This window comes from Rhinatrema bivittatum, chromosome 12 (assembly GCF_901001135.1).
Source record: "Rhinatrema bivittatum chromosome 12, aRhiBiv1.1, whole genome shotgun sequence".
NCBI lineage: Eukaryota > Metazoa > Chordata > Amphibia > Gymnophiona > Rhinatrematidae > Rhinatrema > Rhinatrema bivittatum.
Window position 1 is genome coordinate 8958698 of NC_042626.1, and position 21176 is coordinate 8979873.

Consider the following 21176-nt stretch of genomic DNA (forward strand, 5'->3'; position numbering starts at 1 on the left):
TAAAATACACGCGTGTATATTCTTTTAAATAAGTGAGTATAGTCCGCTCGTTCAATGCGTGGCTTCAGTGCTTTTCAAGTAATTGCATGTTTGCGTATATACATGCCCATGATCTGGGGCAAATATGCGTGCATTTTATAATATGCAGGTATGTGATACGAAAATACTATGGCAAAACTACATGCAGCCATGTAAACGCATATCTGCCCCTGTGCATAATTCTTTTAAAGTTTCCCTCCCTGTGTTCAAGCCCGAGACAGAGAGAATATGAGAGCAGATAATGACCTTTAGGCCCATCTTATCTCCCTGTCCTGCAGTGAACGTCGGTTATGCTCCTGCCGCCTCAATGCCAAGGAATTCCCTGTGCTTGTCCCAGGCCTCCCTGAATTCTGATGCTCTTTGTCCACGTCTTCCAGTGGGGGAGAGGGAGGACTGTTCCATTCATTTAGCTTTCACACTGTGATCTTTTTTTCAAAACTAAGACGCAGGAAGAGTGAACAGGTGCAAGAGCAGAAGGGGAAGCTTTAATGGACTTGTTGATCAACTTAAATCCCGGCAAACATGAAACTCCCGTCACTGTAATCAATTTCCCTTCCTTCCTCACAGAACCTTTGTTCTCCCCTCTGGCTCTGAAACCTCTCATTTTTTCATCTGGACCGTGAAACGCGGTCTCTCTCTTCTTTTTATCGGTCCTGCTGCATACATTGGATTCACTTATTTTCCGCAGCATTCGCGTCTCTGCCCGATCTCTCTCATGTAACTTCAGGATGCCCACGTCCATCTTCAGAAACCTGCCTTGATTTTCCTCCTGCAGGACACCGGGATTCACGTGACCCATTTGTCTAAACTGAACAAGGGGGAGAGAAAGGTCATACAAGAATGTCTGTAGCAGAAACTAACACTGATTCTTCTGTATTAAATTTTACAGTCTCCGAAAGGAATAGCCTTTATTTCTCCATCGGTTGCAACAAGCCTACGCAGTGTTCAGACCTGATGAAAAATACCAGGTGACAAAACTCAGCTTATGGCTTTTGACCTGGAATAGACATTACGCAGATAAGAACGTGCCATCTTTCCAGCGGCCTGTTTACAGACCAGGTGCCCTGCTGGTCTTAGCATCTGGACTTCAAAGCTTTGTCGCCATTCCCACTGTTTTGTACATAATATAGGGGCCGATGTAATAAACTGTGCCCAGCTTAACGAGAGGTTGGATGCGCGTTTTGGACATGCGACCATAACCCCCTATGCAGCAAGGGGATCAGCGCGATCAAAGGCATAGCTAATGGCGCTCATCACATGTAAATGCCATGTGGATGAGGCTATTTTGCTATTACCCTGCAATGCAAAAAATTGCCAGGCGCCAAAGGCACACTTCTTAATCCCTCAAATTTTATGCCTGCCCCAGCGCGCATTAGGGAAATGGGCGCCCAGTTGGGACACCCATTTATAGCGCGTTCATATTGCATTGGCCTGATAGTGAAGACAAGATGCAGGAAGTGACAGATTTTTGTGACCGTTCATGTGAGGATTAGGTCGATTGAATTCAATGTAATGACTGCAGATGTTATGTTGAATGTCGCCAGGGGCTGGTGTTAAATGGGACTGTTAATTTATTTTCACTTCTAAGTTCATTTTTTTTCCCCTGCTGATATTAAACTCTGCTTATGATCAGGAATACTCTGAAACAGTAGTCTAGATTTCAAATGGAAGACACGAGGATTTCAAATTCTACCATGCACTGAGATGGCCAAAAGCAGACGCCTTAGAAACTGGGTTACGTGGCAGCTTTGTTATGGAGCATAAAAGTACCAACAGCCCAGGATTTATCAGCAGGAACCCATTCTGTCTGTGCCTAGGGCGGCAAACCTTGCTAAGATTTGCTGCCTTCCAGCTCTGCTGAAGCTCATTCAGCTGAGAACGGCCCTCTGCTACCCTGTAACAGATCCTTACAGAAGATGGGGGCTTGAAGACACCAAAAGTGCTTAGATACAGCAAACACCTAAACAATAAATGATGGCAGAAAAAGACCACATATGCCCATCCAGTTTGCCCTGTGGAGATTCTTCTACTTTGGGTAGAGGTGCATATGAATTCTCATGGGCAACCCAACACCTTTTACCTCAGTTCTCCATCCTTTTCCTGCCACAGCCCTCCATATCGGACCAAACATAACCCAAAATGTTAAAAGTGCTGGCCATCATCACCTCTTCTTGTAGTCCATTTCCGGCCTTGTCCTCTTCAGTTTAGATTCTTTCGAGACCTAACACCCAGGACCTCTTCCATATCTGGTAACCAAGATATAATGCGATATTAGCTAAATTATCTGAGAAGAAACTGAGGTAAATTATCACCAGCACTATGGCTCAGAGCATTTCAGCACCAATTAGAGGCATACAGTGAATTATATGCAAAGAAAAACTTGCCATTTCCAAAGTACTGTGTGTGCAGAGAGACCTGTTGTGTGTTCAGTCTATCATGATGGATGTTGGCTTCATGCACTAGGTGAGAGCACACATTGCATCTGATATACCTACGCAGAATAACATTCTGTGGCTGTGTAAGTAGTAAGCCCGTGTTTCCATGCCCCTCTGCCTATCCTAATTCCTTCTGGGTGGCAACAAGGCCTGATGGAGCTGTTGGTGTTCTTATAACCCCATCCGATCAGCTACGGAGGCTGACGTTCAGACAGGGGGCTTGACCTGCTGGGAACTGGATCAGAGGAGAAGGAGCAACAAAGGGGCAGACTGGGTGAAACCAGGGTCTACCGTCGGGTCATACGCCTCTGCGTTTTGATATTTTCAGCTCTTTTATGACTGCATATAAACAGGTCTTCCACAACACATCGAGGAGCGTACGTTGGACTTTGCTTAAGCTCAGGAGGAAAGGCGATGGAAAATAATTAATGACCCACTACATCCAAACAGAGCGTTCCAGCTGATGGTGTGATAGAAGCAATGAAAGAAGCTCTCAGGAGAGTGCATATGATTTTGGGATTGTCAGAATTAATTAGCAATCAATTGTGTAACTTCCTGTAAGAAAAAAAGTGTTTAGCTTGATTCATTAGCTAAAACTTGTGACCCTGTAGCATTACACTGTGGACTTAAATGCATCATAAAACAATTTAATTTGATCCTTTTCATCCTTTGATTCAGGCGTATCCCAAGAAGGTTTTCAGTCAACAAAAAGATCCAATATTCTTGACAAAACAAAATATTAATTAACCTGTAGATTACCCCAAAGTACCTAGGGCTAGTAAACATTCCCTTTGCCTGCAAATTGTATCCAGCTTTTCAAGTGGACTGTGCTGTGTTTTAATAGAGCCTTTTATAGTAACTTTTGCATTATATTTAAATGGCATGGGACTTTTTAATTTTTTTTTTAGAGGGAGGGGTAGTTTAGTGGTTTGTACTTTGGACTGAGATTCAGGATAGTCCTGGGACGTGAATTCAAGGCTCCTTTATGTCACTTACTCTTGAGCTAGCTTGGGATGAGACATGTTAATGTCCCCTGTGCTTTCCAGAACCTAACTCAAAACCCATGTATCTTGACCTAATTTCCTAGACAACAAATTATTTGAAACAAAAATAATTTAAATTTGTCTTATTAGAAGGACTAAGCCCTTACAAACCCACCTGTAGATTGAGATCCAAAACAGACCCTCTCCTAATACTCTCTGCTTCTAAAGAGCTCTAAGCTGACCCAAACACACAAGTGCACCTTCTCCCTGTTACTTCCCAGTCTCTGGCATTCTCTCCCAACTGAGGCCAGGCATGCCACTAAAATATTAACATTACATTGCATTGTTAAAACCTGGCTCTTCCACCAAGGCTACCTGCCCAATCCCCACTATCAACAACACTGCCCTAGTGCACTGCATATCGACACCATAGCTAGTAAGCTACTGGATGTGTCAACCAGTCTTGGATAATCTGCACTGCTCCGTACTACATATCATACTGTATTATATGTACTGCACTACTTCTATTACCTTGTACTGCACTACTTCTATTACCTTATCAGCTATGTCCCTTGCCCTGTTTCTAATCTGTGCACCATCTCTTCTGTCATCTCTATCATGCAGCTGTAAACCCTATGGACAATTTGTACTGCACTGTATTGTGCATTGGGCTGTATTATGTGTACCATATTATATGTACTGAATTACTTATTTAACTCTTTCAGCCTTGTCCCATTTCTGACATGATGCGGCCTACTCTGTTTTCTCTATTATACAGATGCAACCTATTTGTACCTCACTTGGAGTACTAGCATAGGAGAACAAGTAACAAATCCTTGTAACATAGTAAATTATGTCATATAATGACCAAAAGGTCCAACAAGTCTACCCAGCATTGATTTTATGTGCATTTTCCCAAAGCAGATCAAATTCTCATATAGAACTCAGTCCCACTGTGTCCCTTTTAGAGTTGCAATTGCTGCTCCATGCAGGTTTCCCAACCCATCCAGGAAGCACAATGCGGCCATATCATTGCTCCTATCCTAGGCAATTATCTAGTTCAACAAGTGGAAAGTAGCCTAAGATAGGTTGAGTGGGATCCCCAGAACCTTGCAAGTTGGTAAAGACTGATGAAAATGGTTGCAATCTGAAGGTTTCTGAAAATGATGCACACTCGCTGGTTATGCTATCATCCTAAGGGCCTAATTTTCAAAAGCATTTAGAGGCTTAAAATTGAATTTTACATGTTTAAATGCACTTTGCCTGTGTAAGTGGCTTTTGAAAGCTGCTACAGTATATGCCATTGAATTGTCAATAGGTTTTACATGTGTTAAGTGCACTTAACATAGGTAAATGACTTTTGAAAATTGCTACGATAGTATGTTACATTTACATGCATAACTCCTTTGAAAATTCACCTGCAAGGTCGTGCATCATCAGTCTGTAATGATTCTGCATACAGATATGTAGGAAAAACATGCAAACTTTGGGAGCATCTTGTGGTGGTTCTTTTTTTTTTTTTTGCATTGATTTTGAGCACTTCTGCAACAGAAAGAGATTGGGAAGGTTGCAGGGAAATCAGAACTACAAGTCCCTGCATGCAATGGGGCAAAACCAGGAGCAGCTCAGCCTCTGCCTGATGGCCTGGAGCTCTCTGGTAAACCCTCCTACAGATAGTGGTGAAGAGAAGGCCCTGCCCCAGGCATAGATTAAGAACAGGCGCTCACCTCTCTGCACTATGAAATGCTGTTAGAAGCAGTCAAAAGTTTGCATGAGTTAGTAGATGTCTGCAGGTATTCTGTCATCGCACTTTTGCTGCTGTGCTTTGTTTGGAGCAACACTGGCCCAGCCAATGTTGTGCAGTTTTCATTGTGGGCAAAAGCATGGCAGACTTTGGGTTTTCATAGGATTCTGTGGCTGCAGAGCCACGTCCAACCAGTGAATTGATGGTGTCCACCTGCAGCTTAGCAGGTGAGCGTGGCTTCACCTGCCGCTCCCTAAGCCTGGTTTATGGGCCTTGCAATATCAGCCAACCAGGCACTCTCTTGAACGGTGTAAATGCACTTTCAAGGTTTGTTTTTTTTAGTATGCGCATGTATTCGCTTCTGAGTCCCTTCTGCCTCAAGAGCTTTTGTGGTCTTGAAAATGGATTTTGCAGACAGCTGTGAAATGCACCAATAAAAAAGACTCTACGCTGTAAAATGGCTATAAACTTCATGCTGTAGCCTGAAGTATGTACTTATTCTGTATAAATACAAATCTCTTTCACTCGCAATAATCTTTTCATAAAGTCCCACAAACCAACATTTATCTGCAAGATATATTTTTCAAAAATACGTGCCTGGAAATTGCATGACCAATTGGCTGTTTCCTTGACATATTTAGGCACGGGCTATCCTGTTTTACACAGGAGCTCAATATTTCTTCAATCCAAGGTAACCATTTTTCTCTCTTTTTGCTTTGAGGTTCGCCAATGTTGGTCCTATGCTGTGAAGGCAGAGTATATCTAGGACTGGCGGATGTACTCACTGTAGCTGTGAAGACCAAGTAAGAGGTAAATTGAGAGATAAAGTGGCAGCATGTGTATACCCTGCTTATTATAGAAGGGCTCTCCTCATCGCTGCTGAATTAAAAACCACCCCCTAACTTGACATGTTGCCTGAATATTGATGACAACGAAAAAATCTAGCGATAAACATCAACAAAAGGGAAAAATCATTTTTAAATTGTTTCCTTTCCAATTTGAGGCTGGTTTCTTCCTTCCAACCCCATGTACAGCCTTGAGAATGCATAAGATCATAATTGCCAAGCTGAGTCTAGCCATAGGTCCATCCATTACCCATCCTGTTTCCGACTATGGAATGTGATGGGTGCCTAGCAGGGCCGGTGCTTCCATTGGGCAAACTAGGCAGTTGCCTAGAACGCCATGATTTGGGGGTGCAAGCAAAATCCGGCCAATGAGGTCTAAAGGGGTACTGTACCAAATCCAATACTTTCAAAGAAGGACGCACTGTGCTGGAGCCATTGACGGCAGTAGATAAGTTGGGGGGAGGGTGGTAGGTGTGAATGACCAAAGGTTTGCCTAGGGTGCCAAATAAGCTTAGGGGTAGAGCAAGTGAAAGATTGCACTTGCAGAGTCAGGTGGTCGTAGTTTCGACTTCCATTCGTTTATTTATGTGTATTTACTACTTGGATTTATTACTCATCTTTCTGAATACAGAATTCATTGAAGCAGTTTACAGCATATTAGAATAATGGAGGTCTATTGCCGTGCTACTGCACTAATGTGTTTAAGCCCCCTTTTACATCCAGGTATCCTATTTTTAGAAGTAGAAATTGTTCCACAAATGCAAAGAGTATTATAGTAATAACATATTCCAGTCTGCCCAGCAAGCTTCTTATGGTAATATCTGCTGCGCTGTGCAGGTTACCCCCATGTTACTCTTAAGGGTAGCAACTGCCTCTCCGTGCGGTTATCCCCAAACCTTATGATAACCCATAAAGATTTACTGCTAGCAACAGTTTTTATTGGGTGATGAGCCTTCCTGAAAATTCAGACAGTGCTGCTTGATGTGCTTAACTTATGGACTTGGCTGTAGAAGCAGTCTTGTGGGGAGGGGTTTCCCCTTACGTCTGTGCATCAGTTCCGCAGATCACAAAAGTCGGGGCCTTCGATGGTTGCTGTCTAAATTCAGTTCCCCTTTTACCCTGCCATTGAAGCAGAGAGCAGTTTTGTAGTTGCAAGTTTTCCTCATTCCCATCCTCGAGCCTTTAGGGACCCACAGTGTTTATTTCATGCCACTTTGAATTCTTTGACTGCTTTCATCTTCATCTCTTCCTCCAGAAGGACTTTCCAGGTATCCACCACCCTCTCCTGATGTTGGTTCTGAGTCGTCCTCCCTGGAGTTTCATTTCGTAACCTCTAGTTCTACTGATTTTTTTCCATTGGAAAAAGTTTGACGTTTGTACATCATTAAAACCTTTCAGATATCTGAAGGTCTGTATCATATCTCCCCTGTACCTCCTCTCCTCCAGGGTGTACATATTCAGATCCTTCAGCCTCTCCTCATAAGTCTTCTGATACAGACCCCATACCATTTTGGTCTCCCTTCTCTGGACCTGTCTCCAGAACTGAACACAGTACTCCAGGTGAGGCCTCACCAAGGACCTGTACAAGGGCATCACCTCCTTTTTCTTACTGGTTACTCCTCTTTCTATGCAGCCCAGCATTCTTCTGGCTTTAGCTATCGCCTTGTCACATTGCTTCGCCATGTTCTGATCGTGAGATACTTTTACCCCAAGATCCCTCTCTTGGTCTGTACACCCCCATATCACATACAGCTTTTTTGGTCTTAATAATATCAGTAATAACAATCTCTCTAGAGAATGGATGTAAGCCATTTGTTGGAGCCTGTGTGCATTATTATGAATACTGCATGCACTAACACCTGAAAATCCAGACTTCATCACTGAGTGGATTTCTTTGTTAAGAAAGGGCTCTTTTCCTATCTAGTTTGATGCTGTTAGTTTTAGAAAGGAACAAGTTCCCCATCTCATAAGCACAGCCTTTTCCAGACGCGTGACTGACGGTAAGGAGTGCAGTGCGTGGACATTTTGTGAGGCGGGTCTAGGGTTGGTGCATAGCTCTCTTCTCTCCAACAAAGCTCATATACAGTGGGAAGAGGTCATCCTCCAAAGTTCCCTGCATAATATGAGAACAGGCCTGAAGCCATTGATAGCAGCTATGCTTTGTCCTTTACTGCTCTCCACCCCGGGACTGGATAATATTTACAGAATCCACAAGTCTAAGAGCCAAGCCTGAGCCAGAAGCAGGGCTTGCCCAGCTCTGATTGAATATTTCTATCATATCTCCCTTTTCTTGAATGTCTTCTAGAGTACATCTTCAGCCCTGCGAAGCTTATAGTGCAGGCCATGCTCCATGTTGGTGGCTCTCCTTTGATCTGCCTCCACATTTTCACTGTCCTTTTTGGAAGTATGGTCTCCAGAAGTGGACACAATATTCCAGCTGGGCTCTCACCGGAGATCTGTACAGTATTAATATTACCTCCTCCTTCTGGACACTGATAGCTCTTATGAATGTAAGCATGATATTAACTAGGGATGTGCAATCGTCGCGTCTGTTTCGGCAGGTAACGGAGAGCATGCATGAATTCTTAATAACGAGATACACGCATATTATCCGTTTTATTTATTTATTTATATTTATTTATTTAGCATTTTTTATATACCGAGGTATAGCAGAGTTGCCTTCACTCCGGTTTACATTTATAACAACCTGTTACATTAAAAATTTAATTTTAACAATAAACTGAGAACTGGCATATAATGTAGTATAAACAAAACAAGATATGCAAAAGGATAGGTACATTGAAATATCTGAGTTCAAATCATAAAAGGAGACATCTGTAGCTTGAAAGCAGGAGAGATTGTCATAGGGGGGAGATTGAATGTTAGGCTATGGGATTATATTTTAAGATCATTGTGTGTGCTGTCATTAATAGTTTGGCTGAGTAGCCAGGCTTTTAGGTCTTTTTTAAAAGATTTTATGTTTTCTTGAACGGTTAGGTAGTGAGGTAACGAATTCCATAACTTTGGGCCAATGATGGAGATGGCTCTGTTTCTGGTGGAAGACAGTTTGGCATGTGGAAGTGATGGAATCACTAGTTGAAGTTTACTAGTTGTTCTTGTTGTGCGTAGAGAACAGTGGATATGTATGATGTCATCAAGGGCAGTGTAGTCTCTTGTTGTGCGTAGAGAACAGTGGATATGTATGATGTCATCAAGGGCAGTGTAGTCTGCTTTATAAATTGCTTTATGAAATATTGAGAGAATATCCCACCGAAACGGATGTGATGAATGCACATCCTTAATATTAACCTTCTCCTCTTGTTATATTGATTAGTTACCTTCTGGTAGTAATAATAATGATTATAACCTCGCTCAGGCCCTGCCAGTTCTTTCCCTCCGCCATGGCATAGTCTTTGGATTTCTTTACCCCTCCCCAATATATGATTGTATTATTTTTTTTTCTCTCTCTTTTTCAGAATGAGTGAAAGAGACTTACAAAGTCTGGGCAAATGGATATTAGTGTTCACTGTCTGCCTTATTACACTATGGGGAAGATTAACATTGGCATCAACGCATCACCGAATCCATTCCGGTAGGAGGCAATACTGTGCTGCTGTACTCTGTTGTCGTATTCTTGTGCCATATCCTGTTTTATCCAATACAAAAGACAGCTGAGGGCACCTCCACCTGTCTCATTCCAAGGATGTTCACGGGGGCCAGAGGTTGCATGGGGTTGTCAGAACTTCTTATGTATTGGGTTTCATATTTTGAGAGAAGGGGTCAATGGGTAGGGGAAATGAGCCAGCAAGAAAATAAGACTTTTTTTTTTTTTGGAAAACAAGTTAGGTTGGAACGTAAGCACTTTGCTCAACTTAGAAACGTAAAACTTCTTGTTTCACCTTAGGAGAGCCTTGAAAATATAAGAGTCTTACGTTAGCAGTCCTGTCTGTAATAATGGGGTATACGCAGATTTCGTTTTTCATTTTAAATGTTTCATTCCTTTTTTTCTCTTGCTTCACTTATTTGAAATAATAAATAAATAAAATGCAATAAGAATCTAAAAACAAAATAAAGCAAAAAAATTGTCCATTCCTTACAAAAAAAACCCAACAAAAAACCCCTCCAAGTCCCTTCCCTGATGCCCGCAGCCTCCCTTGGACCCTCTCACCCCATGAAGTCCTTAAAATCTGTTTAAATCACTCCTCGTTGCTAGAACTTTTCTTCCATACAAAATGGCGACAGCCAGACTCGGGCCAGCCCGTTCCGTAGGGAAGGAGGTAACGAAGGGGGTGGCCTATGTCTGGAACGGTGGCAGCAGCAGGGCAGGAGCGACTGGGGATGATTTAAACGGATTTTAATGGGGAGGCTGGGGGCATTGGGAAACAGCTCAGGAGGTGTGGGTTCTTTATTTTTTGGCAAGTCAGGGAACAGATAATTAAAAAAAAAAAAAAAAACAAAAAAGCAAAACACAATTTCATTTGTTTTTGAAAGCAAAGTGAAACAGAATGGGAAATTTCATTAAAATTTCCCATTTTGTTTCAACAAAAGTGTATCCCTACTGCGCTATCACGTACGTGCTTTGGACTCTGTTTTCTTGGTCCTAGAAGAACCACAACTCGGAGTCTGTAATCTGAGCATCTATTGGAAAAGGAAGCAGGTTAGATGAGTTTCCAGCCCTTTCTATATGTATGTGTCAGCAGATACATATACACATATCTGTGCATCCCTCCACTCCTGGCTACAAAGGGAGGTACTTGCCACAGGAAGAGAGCGCTGCCAGCACACACCCAGACGCCGCTAGTTCCTTGGAGGCCAGGGGATGGCAGAACTTCTAATCGTTTTGTTTTATTTTGGTTTCTCATTTCATTTGTATTTATTTCGTTTATCTGAAACCAGATAAATTACAAATGAATGAAAAACTAAGAATCTTCCCCCTCCCTCACCAAACTAAACCCTAGATTCATCAAAATGCATTAGTAACGCATGGATAATGCCCGCAATAAGAAAAAGGGGCGGGTTTATGGAAATTTTAAAATGACCTTGCTTCACATCGGTAGTATCGCATGGAGGGTTAACTTATCACAGGGTGCGATAATTCCTATTTTCACATCTATGTACACGGCCTTCATAGTAGTGAAGTATCTGTATAGGACGGCTATCTATGAGCTCGAGGTGAGGTTTTGATGGTGGTTTAGGGTTTAGGGGCCAGTTTCTCATGTAGGATGAGACGAACGAACAGCACAGTACACCTCGGTGAAGATTTGACATCATTCGGAGCGAGGGAAGTCTCACAAAAATGAAATTTTGTACTATTTCTCTCACCCTAGCTTGATGGACTCTGTAATAGGGCACCATCAAGCTAGTGTGAGATAACATAGTGCAATAATTTTATTGTAATTTAGAATTGTGTATGCTGTTATTTTGTTATTCAATATATACTGTAAACTGCCAAGATTGATCATATGGATTGACAGTATTTAAATAAATAAATAAATAATAATAATAAAAAAACTACCACCTCACCTCGAGCTAATAGATGGCCTTTCCTTAGAGATATAAATAGTTGCATACTGTGAGCGCCTCCCCAGAGTCTCTCTCTCCCTTCCCAAGCCCAGAAATGGCTAAAATGCAATTCTAAAAATTTATCGTGAATTGCATTTCGGCCATTTTGGGCACATCGAACAGATTAACGCCAAGAAAAAAGGTGCAATTATTTTCGACGTTAAAATCATGCGATAGCATCTCATTTTCATAAATCCTGCCCAAACTCCTCCCTAATCCCACCCCTTCCAAAAATTTGCATTTGCGCCATGCGCTACTGTTCTTATCGCATGTGTTATGGCGTTAACGCCATAAATGAATAAAAAAATGACATCAGGTTCCCAAGCCCTGCGCCTCATCCTGCTTCTGGCAAATTAAAAAAATGTAAAAGGCTGGACCTGTCCCCTCTGATGCCTTCACCTCTTCGTCCATGTGGGTCAACCAAGTCCAAAAGGGGCAGAGCTCGCCAGCGCCACTTTGAACTGGGGATGGTTCTTGCTCTCTTCAGACTTTGGCAAACCCCATGGATGGGTTAAGGCCTCTTTTTGAGCAGGGTTGAGTGGGGGGGAGGGGTGTAAGGCGTTCATTGGGGTAGGCCTGGCCCAAACTACTTTCAATTTTTTTGTAGTAGGGGAGGGTCGGATGTTAGAAGAATTAATGCCTTTTGTATGTTTTTCATTTCTTTTTATCTTGTTTTCCAAATGAAATGAAATAGAAATTTCTGGTGAAATTTTTGGCTTCAATTCTAACAAATACCAACCAATCCTTAGGGCAGATAAGACAGACATTGCGGTCCTTGTTTGATGTTTCCTATAGCACAGAGTTAGCAGATTTGTTAAAGCCAGGAGAGTAGCGCCGTAGTAGTTTGGAGATATACTGCTTCACGAATGGGGGAGGGGGGTGTTGCAGGGCTTATTTTTGGTAGCAGCGCAGCCTGTGGGAGCAGGGACAAAAGAAAATCCACTTTAGTGGCTCGCAGCATGGTGCTTAATGTTGGCGAATGCAGTAGACACTGTTTCTGCTGTTTGTTCTGGTGTTGTCAGCAGGGCTGATGCACTGCAGTGCTGTTTATCTTTCCCTTAGCACATAGAAAAGTCGATGAAAATGTGATTTGCAAATGCACTTCTTGTTCTTAAGAACATTTCATTTTTCACTGCTGTAGTGAAGCTAAAAAGCAGGCTGCAACCTAACGTTTCTTCACCACAGCAGCACTGGAAAGTAAGAATTGTAGCAGCACCCAAGCTGGCTGTTCAGTTGCTGCAGCCAGAAATGTTGTCATGGATCAAAAGTACTTTAGGGGCACATGGGCCATTACTGGGGGAGGCTCCTGCTCTTGGTGTCCAACTAGGTTCATACTTTCACTGGAATTGAGAACAAGGGCTTAAAATTTTTTTTTTTTTTTTATGTTTTGATCTGAGTTAGTTCCAAACTCATTCCATCTTAAAGATGGTTTCCCCCATTGCCTCTGGGAGCTACCCTTTTTTTTGGCACCTTCAGCAACTATTGCCACGTTCTCATTACCCCATGACGGGGCAGTGTGCTGCTACGGGATAAAACGGAGGCACTCCGCAGAAGCAGAGATCCTTCTTTCAGGTGAGCTTCCAGACAACCCTGTTGGGGTCTGAAGCTTAATAGTTTTTTGGATAGACAATATGGAAGGGATGCTGGAGCACGAGGGTTCGTTTTTGAAGTAACTTGCAGGTGTAACTAACAGAGTAGATGATGGCAGAAAAAAAACCAGTGGGCCCATGCTGTCTGCCCAGTTATTCTGGTCAAGGCTGCAAGGATAAATGAAGCCACCAGCTGTGGAAGCTGGACCACTGGTCAGATACCACTTCTTATCCAAGTCTTCCTCACTGGTTGTCTATCATCCTAGGTAGATGAAGCATATACGTTTCTGTAATCGATCCAACACAACTCATCCACTCCCCTCCTCGAGTTTTACGTAGTTTAGTTTTATTGATTTGATTTACCACAATTCTTCTAGACACATCAAAGTGGTATACAACTAAATAAATAGAAGAGTAAATAAGCCTTAAAACACAACAATATTATGTTATACTTAGTGGTGATTTGTTCTGTAATCTGATTGCTTTTATGAGGAAATTAATCTGAACAAATAGGTCAGCAAGCACGATTTTTGTATTTATTTATTTAAAATCTTTTCCATACCGTCGTTAAGTTATTTACCATCACAGCGGTTTACAAAAAGGCACATATAGTAACCTTAAATAAAATGATATCACAGTAGCTGATGCCTGATGAGAACCTTCTGGGCTCTTACAGTCTGCCCAGTTTCCTGTATTTCCTGTGTCACTATAGACCCTACTTAATCTCTGGGCATATCCCTGCCTTGCCCTTAGCAGCACCGTCCTCTGTCTGGCTCACGCATGCTTGCATTCTGTCACGTCTGCTGGTCACCCGTCGCCCTCTCTGTAAAACTCCCAAGTTAAATATCTGTTGGTAAAAGCCTGCGTTTCATTTAAGTTTTTTGTACTTCTTTATATAGAATTTATAAGATGCCCCCAGTCCGGGGTTCCTCATGCGAGGCACTGGACCGCATTACCTATTTTGAGCAAGCTTTCATTGCTGGCCTACTTTTGATGCCCTGTTTTATTTTATTTTATTTTATTTTTGTGCTCGCCACATGCCATCAACCCCAGAAACCATTCTCTGGCAAAGACAGAAAGACATGGCTGGATTAAAACAACTCGCGGAGAAACAAGAGACAAAGACTTAGCTATAACTAGGACACCACAGAACAAAACCTGATTCTAAGTGTATGAGGACACTGCGGGAGCTGAACCTCCCCTCATACACCATTGAGCCAGATGCAGAAATCCTAGTAATATATTGCAACAATTAATCAAGCAATTAAACAAAATGAGTCTGTGATCTTCAAACTATATAATACATATTTCTGCGCCCCCCCCCCCCCCCTATTTTTGTAGACGTATGCTAGATGGAAAATTAAACTGAATTTGAAATAAGTTACCCTATTTTAGGTAGCTCAGATGATTTGATAATTTCATGTCCTGTTTTCTGAACTCGTGTCCTAATGTATTCCACCAAGGGTAGCCTTTATTCACCTGTTGAAACATGCATTCAGGGCTTTAAGCACTAGACAACTGCTTAAGATGCTTCACCGATATCTTGGACTAACATCGCCGGTTTCATGGAGTAGTCTGTGAATGCCGTATGTATCTAGAGCTGGAGAGACAATGGGCCATATTCCTGAATGACCTAATCCCATTCTGTGCCTATGGAAATAATCTTTATGGAATAAGACCTTCTGTATTTCGAGGGACCAGGAAGCAGTTCTCACCCCATGCAGTCTTAGAGACCTGCCACTCCCCATGGTGTGGTGTCTCCTTACTGGTCCAGAAGCAAGACACTATTTTTTCCTACTCAGCTGCTGGTTCATAAAAATGCTTTTGCATTCAGAATGGGCATGAAGCCAGGTAAAGGGTCTTGTCAAAATAACCCCATAAGAACATAAGAAAAGCCTTGCTGGGTCAATGGAGCCCAGAATCCTGTCTCTGACAGTGGCCAGTCCAGGTTCCAGGTACTCAGAAGATCCCAAAAAAGTACATGAACTGTACCATTCCATATAATGGTGAATCAGACCGTGGGGATTTTAAGATGTTTCTCTCGTTTTCTAAAGACCCCAGTGATTCTCACCACAGTTTTAAAATAGACAAGAATGAATTTGTTGTAGTACAAATCTACCAAGTTTAATTGATGTGCAATATTCACATAGGAAAAAATCACATGGCAGAAAACCACACTTCGAACAGGCTCTCAGTGGGCAGTCTCAAAATCCAGTAACTACAATCAATCTTATAAAATGTCTCTATACACAAGGTCTGTATGATAAAGCAAAACATTAAAATAATTTTATCTTAACCAATTACAGTTACATCTTTGCATTTTATTCAAATTTCATAGGTTGTAGGTCCTGACCATTCAACAGGTCAGGTTCTATTTGAAATTATCTACAAGCACAACACGTTTTATTAGTGATAGAAAAAGGTCACACATCATTATATCTATTTTCTATCAATTATAATTATCTTTATCTTGTCCATGGAGCCAAAATGACTACTGATGTACAACCTTGTACAAATTTGTTTACATATCTTTTATTCTTAATATAATCTAAATAGTAGCTTCATAGCAAGCATAGCATAAATCAGGAAAGAACATTATTAGCTAACTTGAACTATATTGCACTACATTGAACAGAGAGATACAATAAAGCTGTATGACTTCCTGAAGGCCACCTGTTGTGCCCTCTGATATCCTGGTTCACAAAGATATCAGAGTTACAGCCCATGCTTAAGACTTGGTAGAAAGGACACATTTAATAAAGGTTTTGTAGTTGTTGTAGAAATGATCACAGATCACAAACTGATCTCCTGTTCTGGTGCAAAAATAATCCAATAGATTTTACAGTGTTTACTGCACACGTTTTGGCACTTTTCTTAAAAGTTTCCATAGAGAATACTGGGTACGTTTCGGAAACACAAAACCAGTTCTTTTGCTATCAGAATTCTCCTAGGATGGTTGATCTATTAAAATGTTGCAGGTCCCTTCTCATGAGGAATATAGTTGGCGGCATCCTGCATCTACTTGCTTTACTGGATCCTCTGTGCTTTTGTTGGTTGAAGCCTTTTGGTTTTAAATTGACTTTTGCCCGCCAATAAGAGGACAGAGGCGAAACTTGATTAAGACCAGAGAAAGTGAGATAAAATACATTGAAACTGAGAAACAGGCTTCCTCCTTTATACGTAGGGACAGAATACATTTCAAAGGATATTAGACTACATTGTACTGACTTCCGAAAAGCCTGGAAAGCCTATTTTTTTCCCCCTTTTTATTGCAGCTTTTAGTTTAATATGTCTAGAAATGAGTTGCAGCTGCTTGTTTGTTTGTTTTTTTTTTTATTTTCATGAAATATGAGATTGAACTTTTTATAAAGCTCTCTTAAGGCAGTTTTCTGTTTTCTTATAATTAGGGGCTCAATTTTGAAAGGGATTAGGCTCATAACTTTGGGAGTTAGGCTCCTAAATTGGCCCTTTTGAAAACTTGCTAGGGCTGAGTGCCTGAATTTAGGAGCCTAAAAAGTTGGGTGGCTGTAGGGGCAGGGAAATAAAGTTAGGAGCTGAGCACTGATTTTCAGAGCCATAAGAGCCCAATTTCCATTGGAAGCTTAGGATCCTGCTATTCATTTGCCTAGATTTAGGCTTGTAAGCAGGATCCTAAGCTTCCAATGGATATTGGTCTCTTATGGCTCTGGTTGAACTTGAGCCTTGCTAATTTTGTGTCTGATAAACTCTTAAAGAAACTTGATTTTACCTGTTGTCATGATTTTTTATTGCACATTATATTGATTTATTTGTTGCATTACTGTGGAATGTTTTAATTGTTGAATGCCGCTTACGGCCTGATTAAGGGTAGGCGACTTCTAAATTCCAATAAATAAATAAATAAGGGAAGGCGGCACAAAAAGACAGACAAATAAAAAGGAGAAAAGGCTATAAGTTCCTTCCTGACTCAAAACGATAATGAGAGCAAATCCCTCGGACATTGGAACTTGCGCGTGTTTTGCAATTCCATTAAATTTGAAGAAATTATCCAGCTAGCAGGCCGATTCTGTAAAAAGTGTGGGAGAGCCGGTGCTCCGTGTTGAGCACCCGCTCTCCTGACGTGCACCCAGGCATCTCTCCTGGGCACGCGATTCTGTATTTAAAGTAGGTGTCACGCTAATAAGGGACCCCTAGAGCCTCCTTATTAGCGGTAGAGGTGGCTGTCAGCGGGTCCAACAACCGACGCTCATCTGGCTCCAATGTTTCCGGATGTATTGATCCAGCCCTGATTTTTACCTTCTTACGTGCATGAACTTCTAGTTCTTATTCCAGGACTACAAGTCCCTGCATACACTGGGGTGAAACCAAGACTGCATCGGCCTGTCCCAAAAAGAATGGTGCCAGTTGGCGACCCTGTGTCCACCTTGATTTTAGAAATATTGGAAATGAATTAGGCTTGGGCCGGTAACTTTTCCAAAGGGTAAAAGGGATTTTGTAAATTGCCCGTCCTCCACATGGCTAAACGTATGAGCGCTGTACTTCTAATCACATTGCGTGGCGGCCTACCCAGAAATCGGCTGTGCTCTTTGGCATATGTACTTTTGGAACCGCGTGACATTTACAGCTCTGAAGGGGTTAACTTTAGATATCTACTGCAGTTACTTGACCTTTCACCTGACTCTCCGACCACCCTTCTCCTCGTTTTTTTCCTGGGCAGCGGAAGCCTTTTTAATGCCATAGCACTTATCCTTATTGCTCACTTCCCAGATGCATCTTCTGCTGTGACTGCCTGAGCTTTACTACCCCCGCCTGCCTGTTATTAACCCAGAACAGGTGCACAGGAGGGCAGCACTGCACAATTATGTCTGGTGTAATTCTTGACTTGCATTCCAGGGCTCCGGCTGGCACGTGTGGACGCGCACAGCGCCTGCCGCCTGTGCTGGAAACTCGCAGCGCCGGCAGGGAAATGTTCCTTGGTCCTGCAAAGCTCTCGGCCGTTTGCTGTAAATGTTTTCCCTTCTCTCTTGCTGTAGCAGTAGATTAGCGCTACACAGGACTTTCTGACCTCTTCCTGTATGTTCGTCTGGTTTCCCATCATGTGTTAATTAAAATTAAATTGAAAAAATAAAAAGCTCCAACATATAAATAGTCATCTTCTATTTAAGATGTCAGATCTAGCGAGTTCATCTGATGAAGGTCTCGAAACCTCCTGCCCATCATTATCGCTGGATAACTTTTTTTATGCAAGGTGCGAGAGAATCCAGCACCGATGTATCATTCCAGGGGAGATGAAAATAAATTTAAAAAATTTGCGGTTAGAACTCCTGAAGTTTCATTATAGGACAAAAGTGGGGTCGCGGTTCTGCTTCTCGTTGCAAGTTAATTGGGCCCCGGACAATGACATCACAAGGGCAGCAGCCGGCAAGAGCTGCATTTCTAGGGAAAGGCCGTACCCTGAGGCTGGCCGGCGGCACTGCTTTGTGCTGTCACCCGGGAGGACCCGTCCCTGGTTCCCCCCTCCTGACCTGGTTACCGCTACTCTTCCTCCAGGCTCGGGCTAGCAGTGGATCAGGGATGCTGCCTCTGGAGTGTAGGTAATATGTGATGTTCTGTCTGTGGTCACTGCAGTGCCTTAATTTAACATCCTTTCAATTAAAAACTATTTCTGTTACAAACTGAGCACCCCATGGCCATTCGTTAGGCGTTAAGGATAGACTATGAAGGTAAATGCGTAGGAGAGACCTCCAGGATATTTTCACATCTCCGTTATAGTTCACCAGTTCTGAACGATCTCTTCTCCTCATTCGCCAGTGATGGACATTAAGCTAATCTCGAGGACAGCCACTGTGCCTTCTCCTCACGGTGTGGACCTGCTTACAGTAGGTATTTACAAGATTTTTTTTTTTTTTATAGAGGTAAAAAATACTCTTCATTTTTTTTCTGCTTCTTGAGTCAAGGATAGTAGGTTAATAAGAAACCCCCTATTAATCTTTGCAGTAAAGTTAAAATGGCTGAAATCAGTGTGCTGGGTGGCATGCTAATGCAGTGTGATTAGCGGCCCTTCGCCAAGCTGCAACTGGGCCTGAGCAGTTGCATAAATCAGCCCTCCAGATTAAGACATTTGCAAACGACACAGGGAGCAACTTTCTGGTGACGAATGACTCATCAGAAAATTAATTCCTCACGGAGGCTGACAAGCTTTAATTGGTGACCATGGTTTGTTTCTCCTCCTAGGCCTATTAGTAAGATGTTGTCGGCAACTTTAAATTGAACTCATTAGCGCTGATCATCCTTGGTGTGCCCCTTGCTTTAATGAGAATTCATGGTTTAACACTGGGCTTTGGACAAAGAAGCTGAGCCGGCTGGCGATTTAACAGGTCTGTGGGAGGTGCTCAGGCCCAGGCTCACGTCGAGACCCGGTGGGGCAGGAGTGGCTGCGGATCCCACTGCAGACACCACGTGGAAGGAGGGAAGAGGCCCCGAGTGAGGAGAGGGGTTCAGTTTAAAAATTCTGGGTTGGGAGCTGGTTATTTTGTTGATTTTTGGTTTCCTTTTGGTTATTTTGTTCCTTTAGGTGTTAGTCTCTGTTCATTTTGGTTATTGAAATAAATATCAAACAAAATTAAAAAAAAACGCCCATAAAAATAAAAACAAAATGAAACAATGAATTTTTTTTTTTTTTTTTAGTGCAGACCCCTATATATGTGCTTATCCCATGCCCCTTGAAGCCCCTTACTATTTTAGTCTCCACCACCCACTCCGGGAAGTTTCTAAACATCCACCACTCCTCCCCATGGAAACAATATTTTCTGGTGTTGCCCCTGAATATCCGGTCATAGCCTCCTATGCTGATCCCTTCTCCTAGAACTCCGCCTTTGTGCACTTCCCAGGTATCTGCCTGTCTCTACCAGATCTCCCTGTCTCCTCGCTCCCTCTAGGGTATTCACAGTCTCAGTTTACAGGGCTTCTGGTGTAGACCCTGCATTATTGGGCAGCCCTCCTGCAGACCGGCTCTACCTTGATCTATCGTGTCCAGCACTGGAGGCCACGAGTCCCTGGTCTGTGCAGCCCATTTCATTCCAGTCCAAGGCTCTGTCTCGTGTGTGCAAAGCGGATTTCCTTAGGACCACGTTCAAGCCGTTTGCTTGGGCATGTGCCACTCGCCTAGAATCCAGTTTGGACTTTGCTGGCGCACAAGGTCTCTCTCCACACAAGCTCTAGGTGCTTGAGCAGAGCCTTGAATCAGCCCTTGGTGAAGAGGCTCCTGAGTGTTTAACAATACATGAGAGTAATTAGTCACGCTCTCTGGAAATCTTTTATTGATCTTCCTTAATGGATTATGGTTACCACAGTACAGGAGGGCAGGGCACGTTTCTCTTTTACAGAGCAACAGAAAGCAGAGAGCACTGACCTTAGGTACCTGCTTATTTTAACCAGATACAATTAAGAGTCTGCTTTTGTGTATCCTGCAGCAGGTGTTCACTTGAATTAGTTTGCCAGCTTGTTAATTCTCGATCATAGTGTTACTAACTTCCTCTAATATGCCCACTCAAGAAATATGTAGCTAAATAAGGAAAACAGACTTTTTTTCTCCCATGTCTCTATCTCTATTGTTATATTCATCTAACTATTTTGCCCTTTTAGGCTTTTTAGACCAGCTTTACGTCTTCATGTCTGCTGAAGTCTGCAGCATTTCCATGCCCAAATTATCCTCGGCAATCACCAGCCCTTCTAAATATTTTGGCTAGACGGTGAGAAAGATAGCCATGTCCTGGCTTAGACCACATTCACACTCCAACATATTAATTTCAAATATGTGATCTGCATGAGCAAGTGTTGCCACCTCACCTAGGTCATCCCGAACAGGTTGATCCAGGCCTGGCTATGCCCTGAGACCCCCAGGGCAGGCATTTTGTAGTTACGATATATGAACTTAGTGTTGTGGCCAAGATCCAAGGGTCTGAGTCATGACGTAAAGACAGTTCCTTCTGGACCTTTAG

At 42.5% G+C, this 21176-nt stretch overlaps 1 protein-coding gene across 4 annotated transcripts in view; it reads left to right on the forward strand.

Moving 5' to 3' along the window:
* The window catches only part of TAFA3 (TAFA chemokine like family member 3), a 128714-nt gene that overhangs the window by 47167 nt on the left and 60371 nt on the right, over positions 1 to 21176 (forward strand). For 3 of the 4 annotated variants that reach the window (XM_029573401.1, XM_029573403.1, XM_029573402.1), the window contains exons 2-3: positions 5923 to 6011; positions 9523 to 9638. In XM_029573401.1, the coding sequence (XP_029429261.1) occupies positions 9524 to 9638 (115 nt within the window). In that variant the 5' untranslated portion in view covers positions 5923 to 6011; position 9523. The remainder of the gene's footprint in view (positions 1 to 5922; positions 6012 to 9522; positions 9639 to 21176) is intronic. The other variant, XM_029573404.1, reaches the window with a different exon arrangement.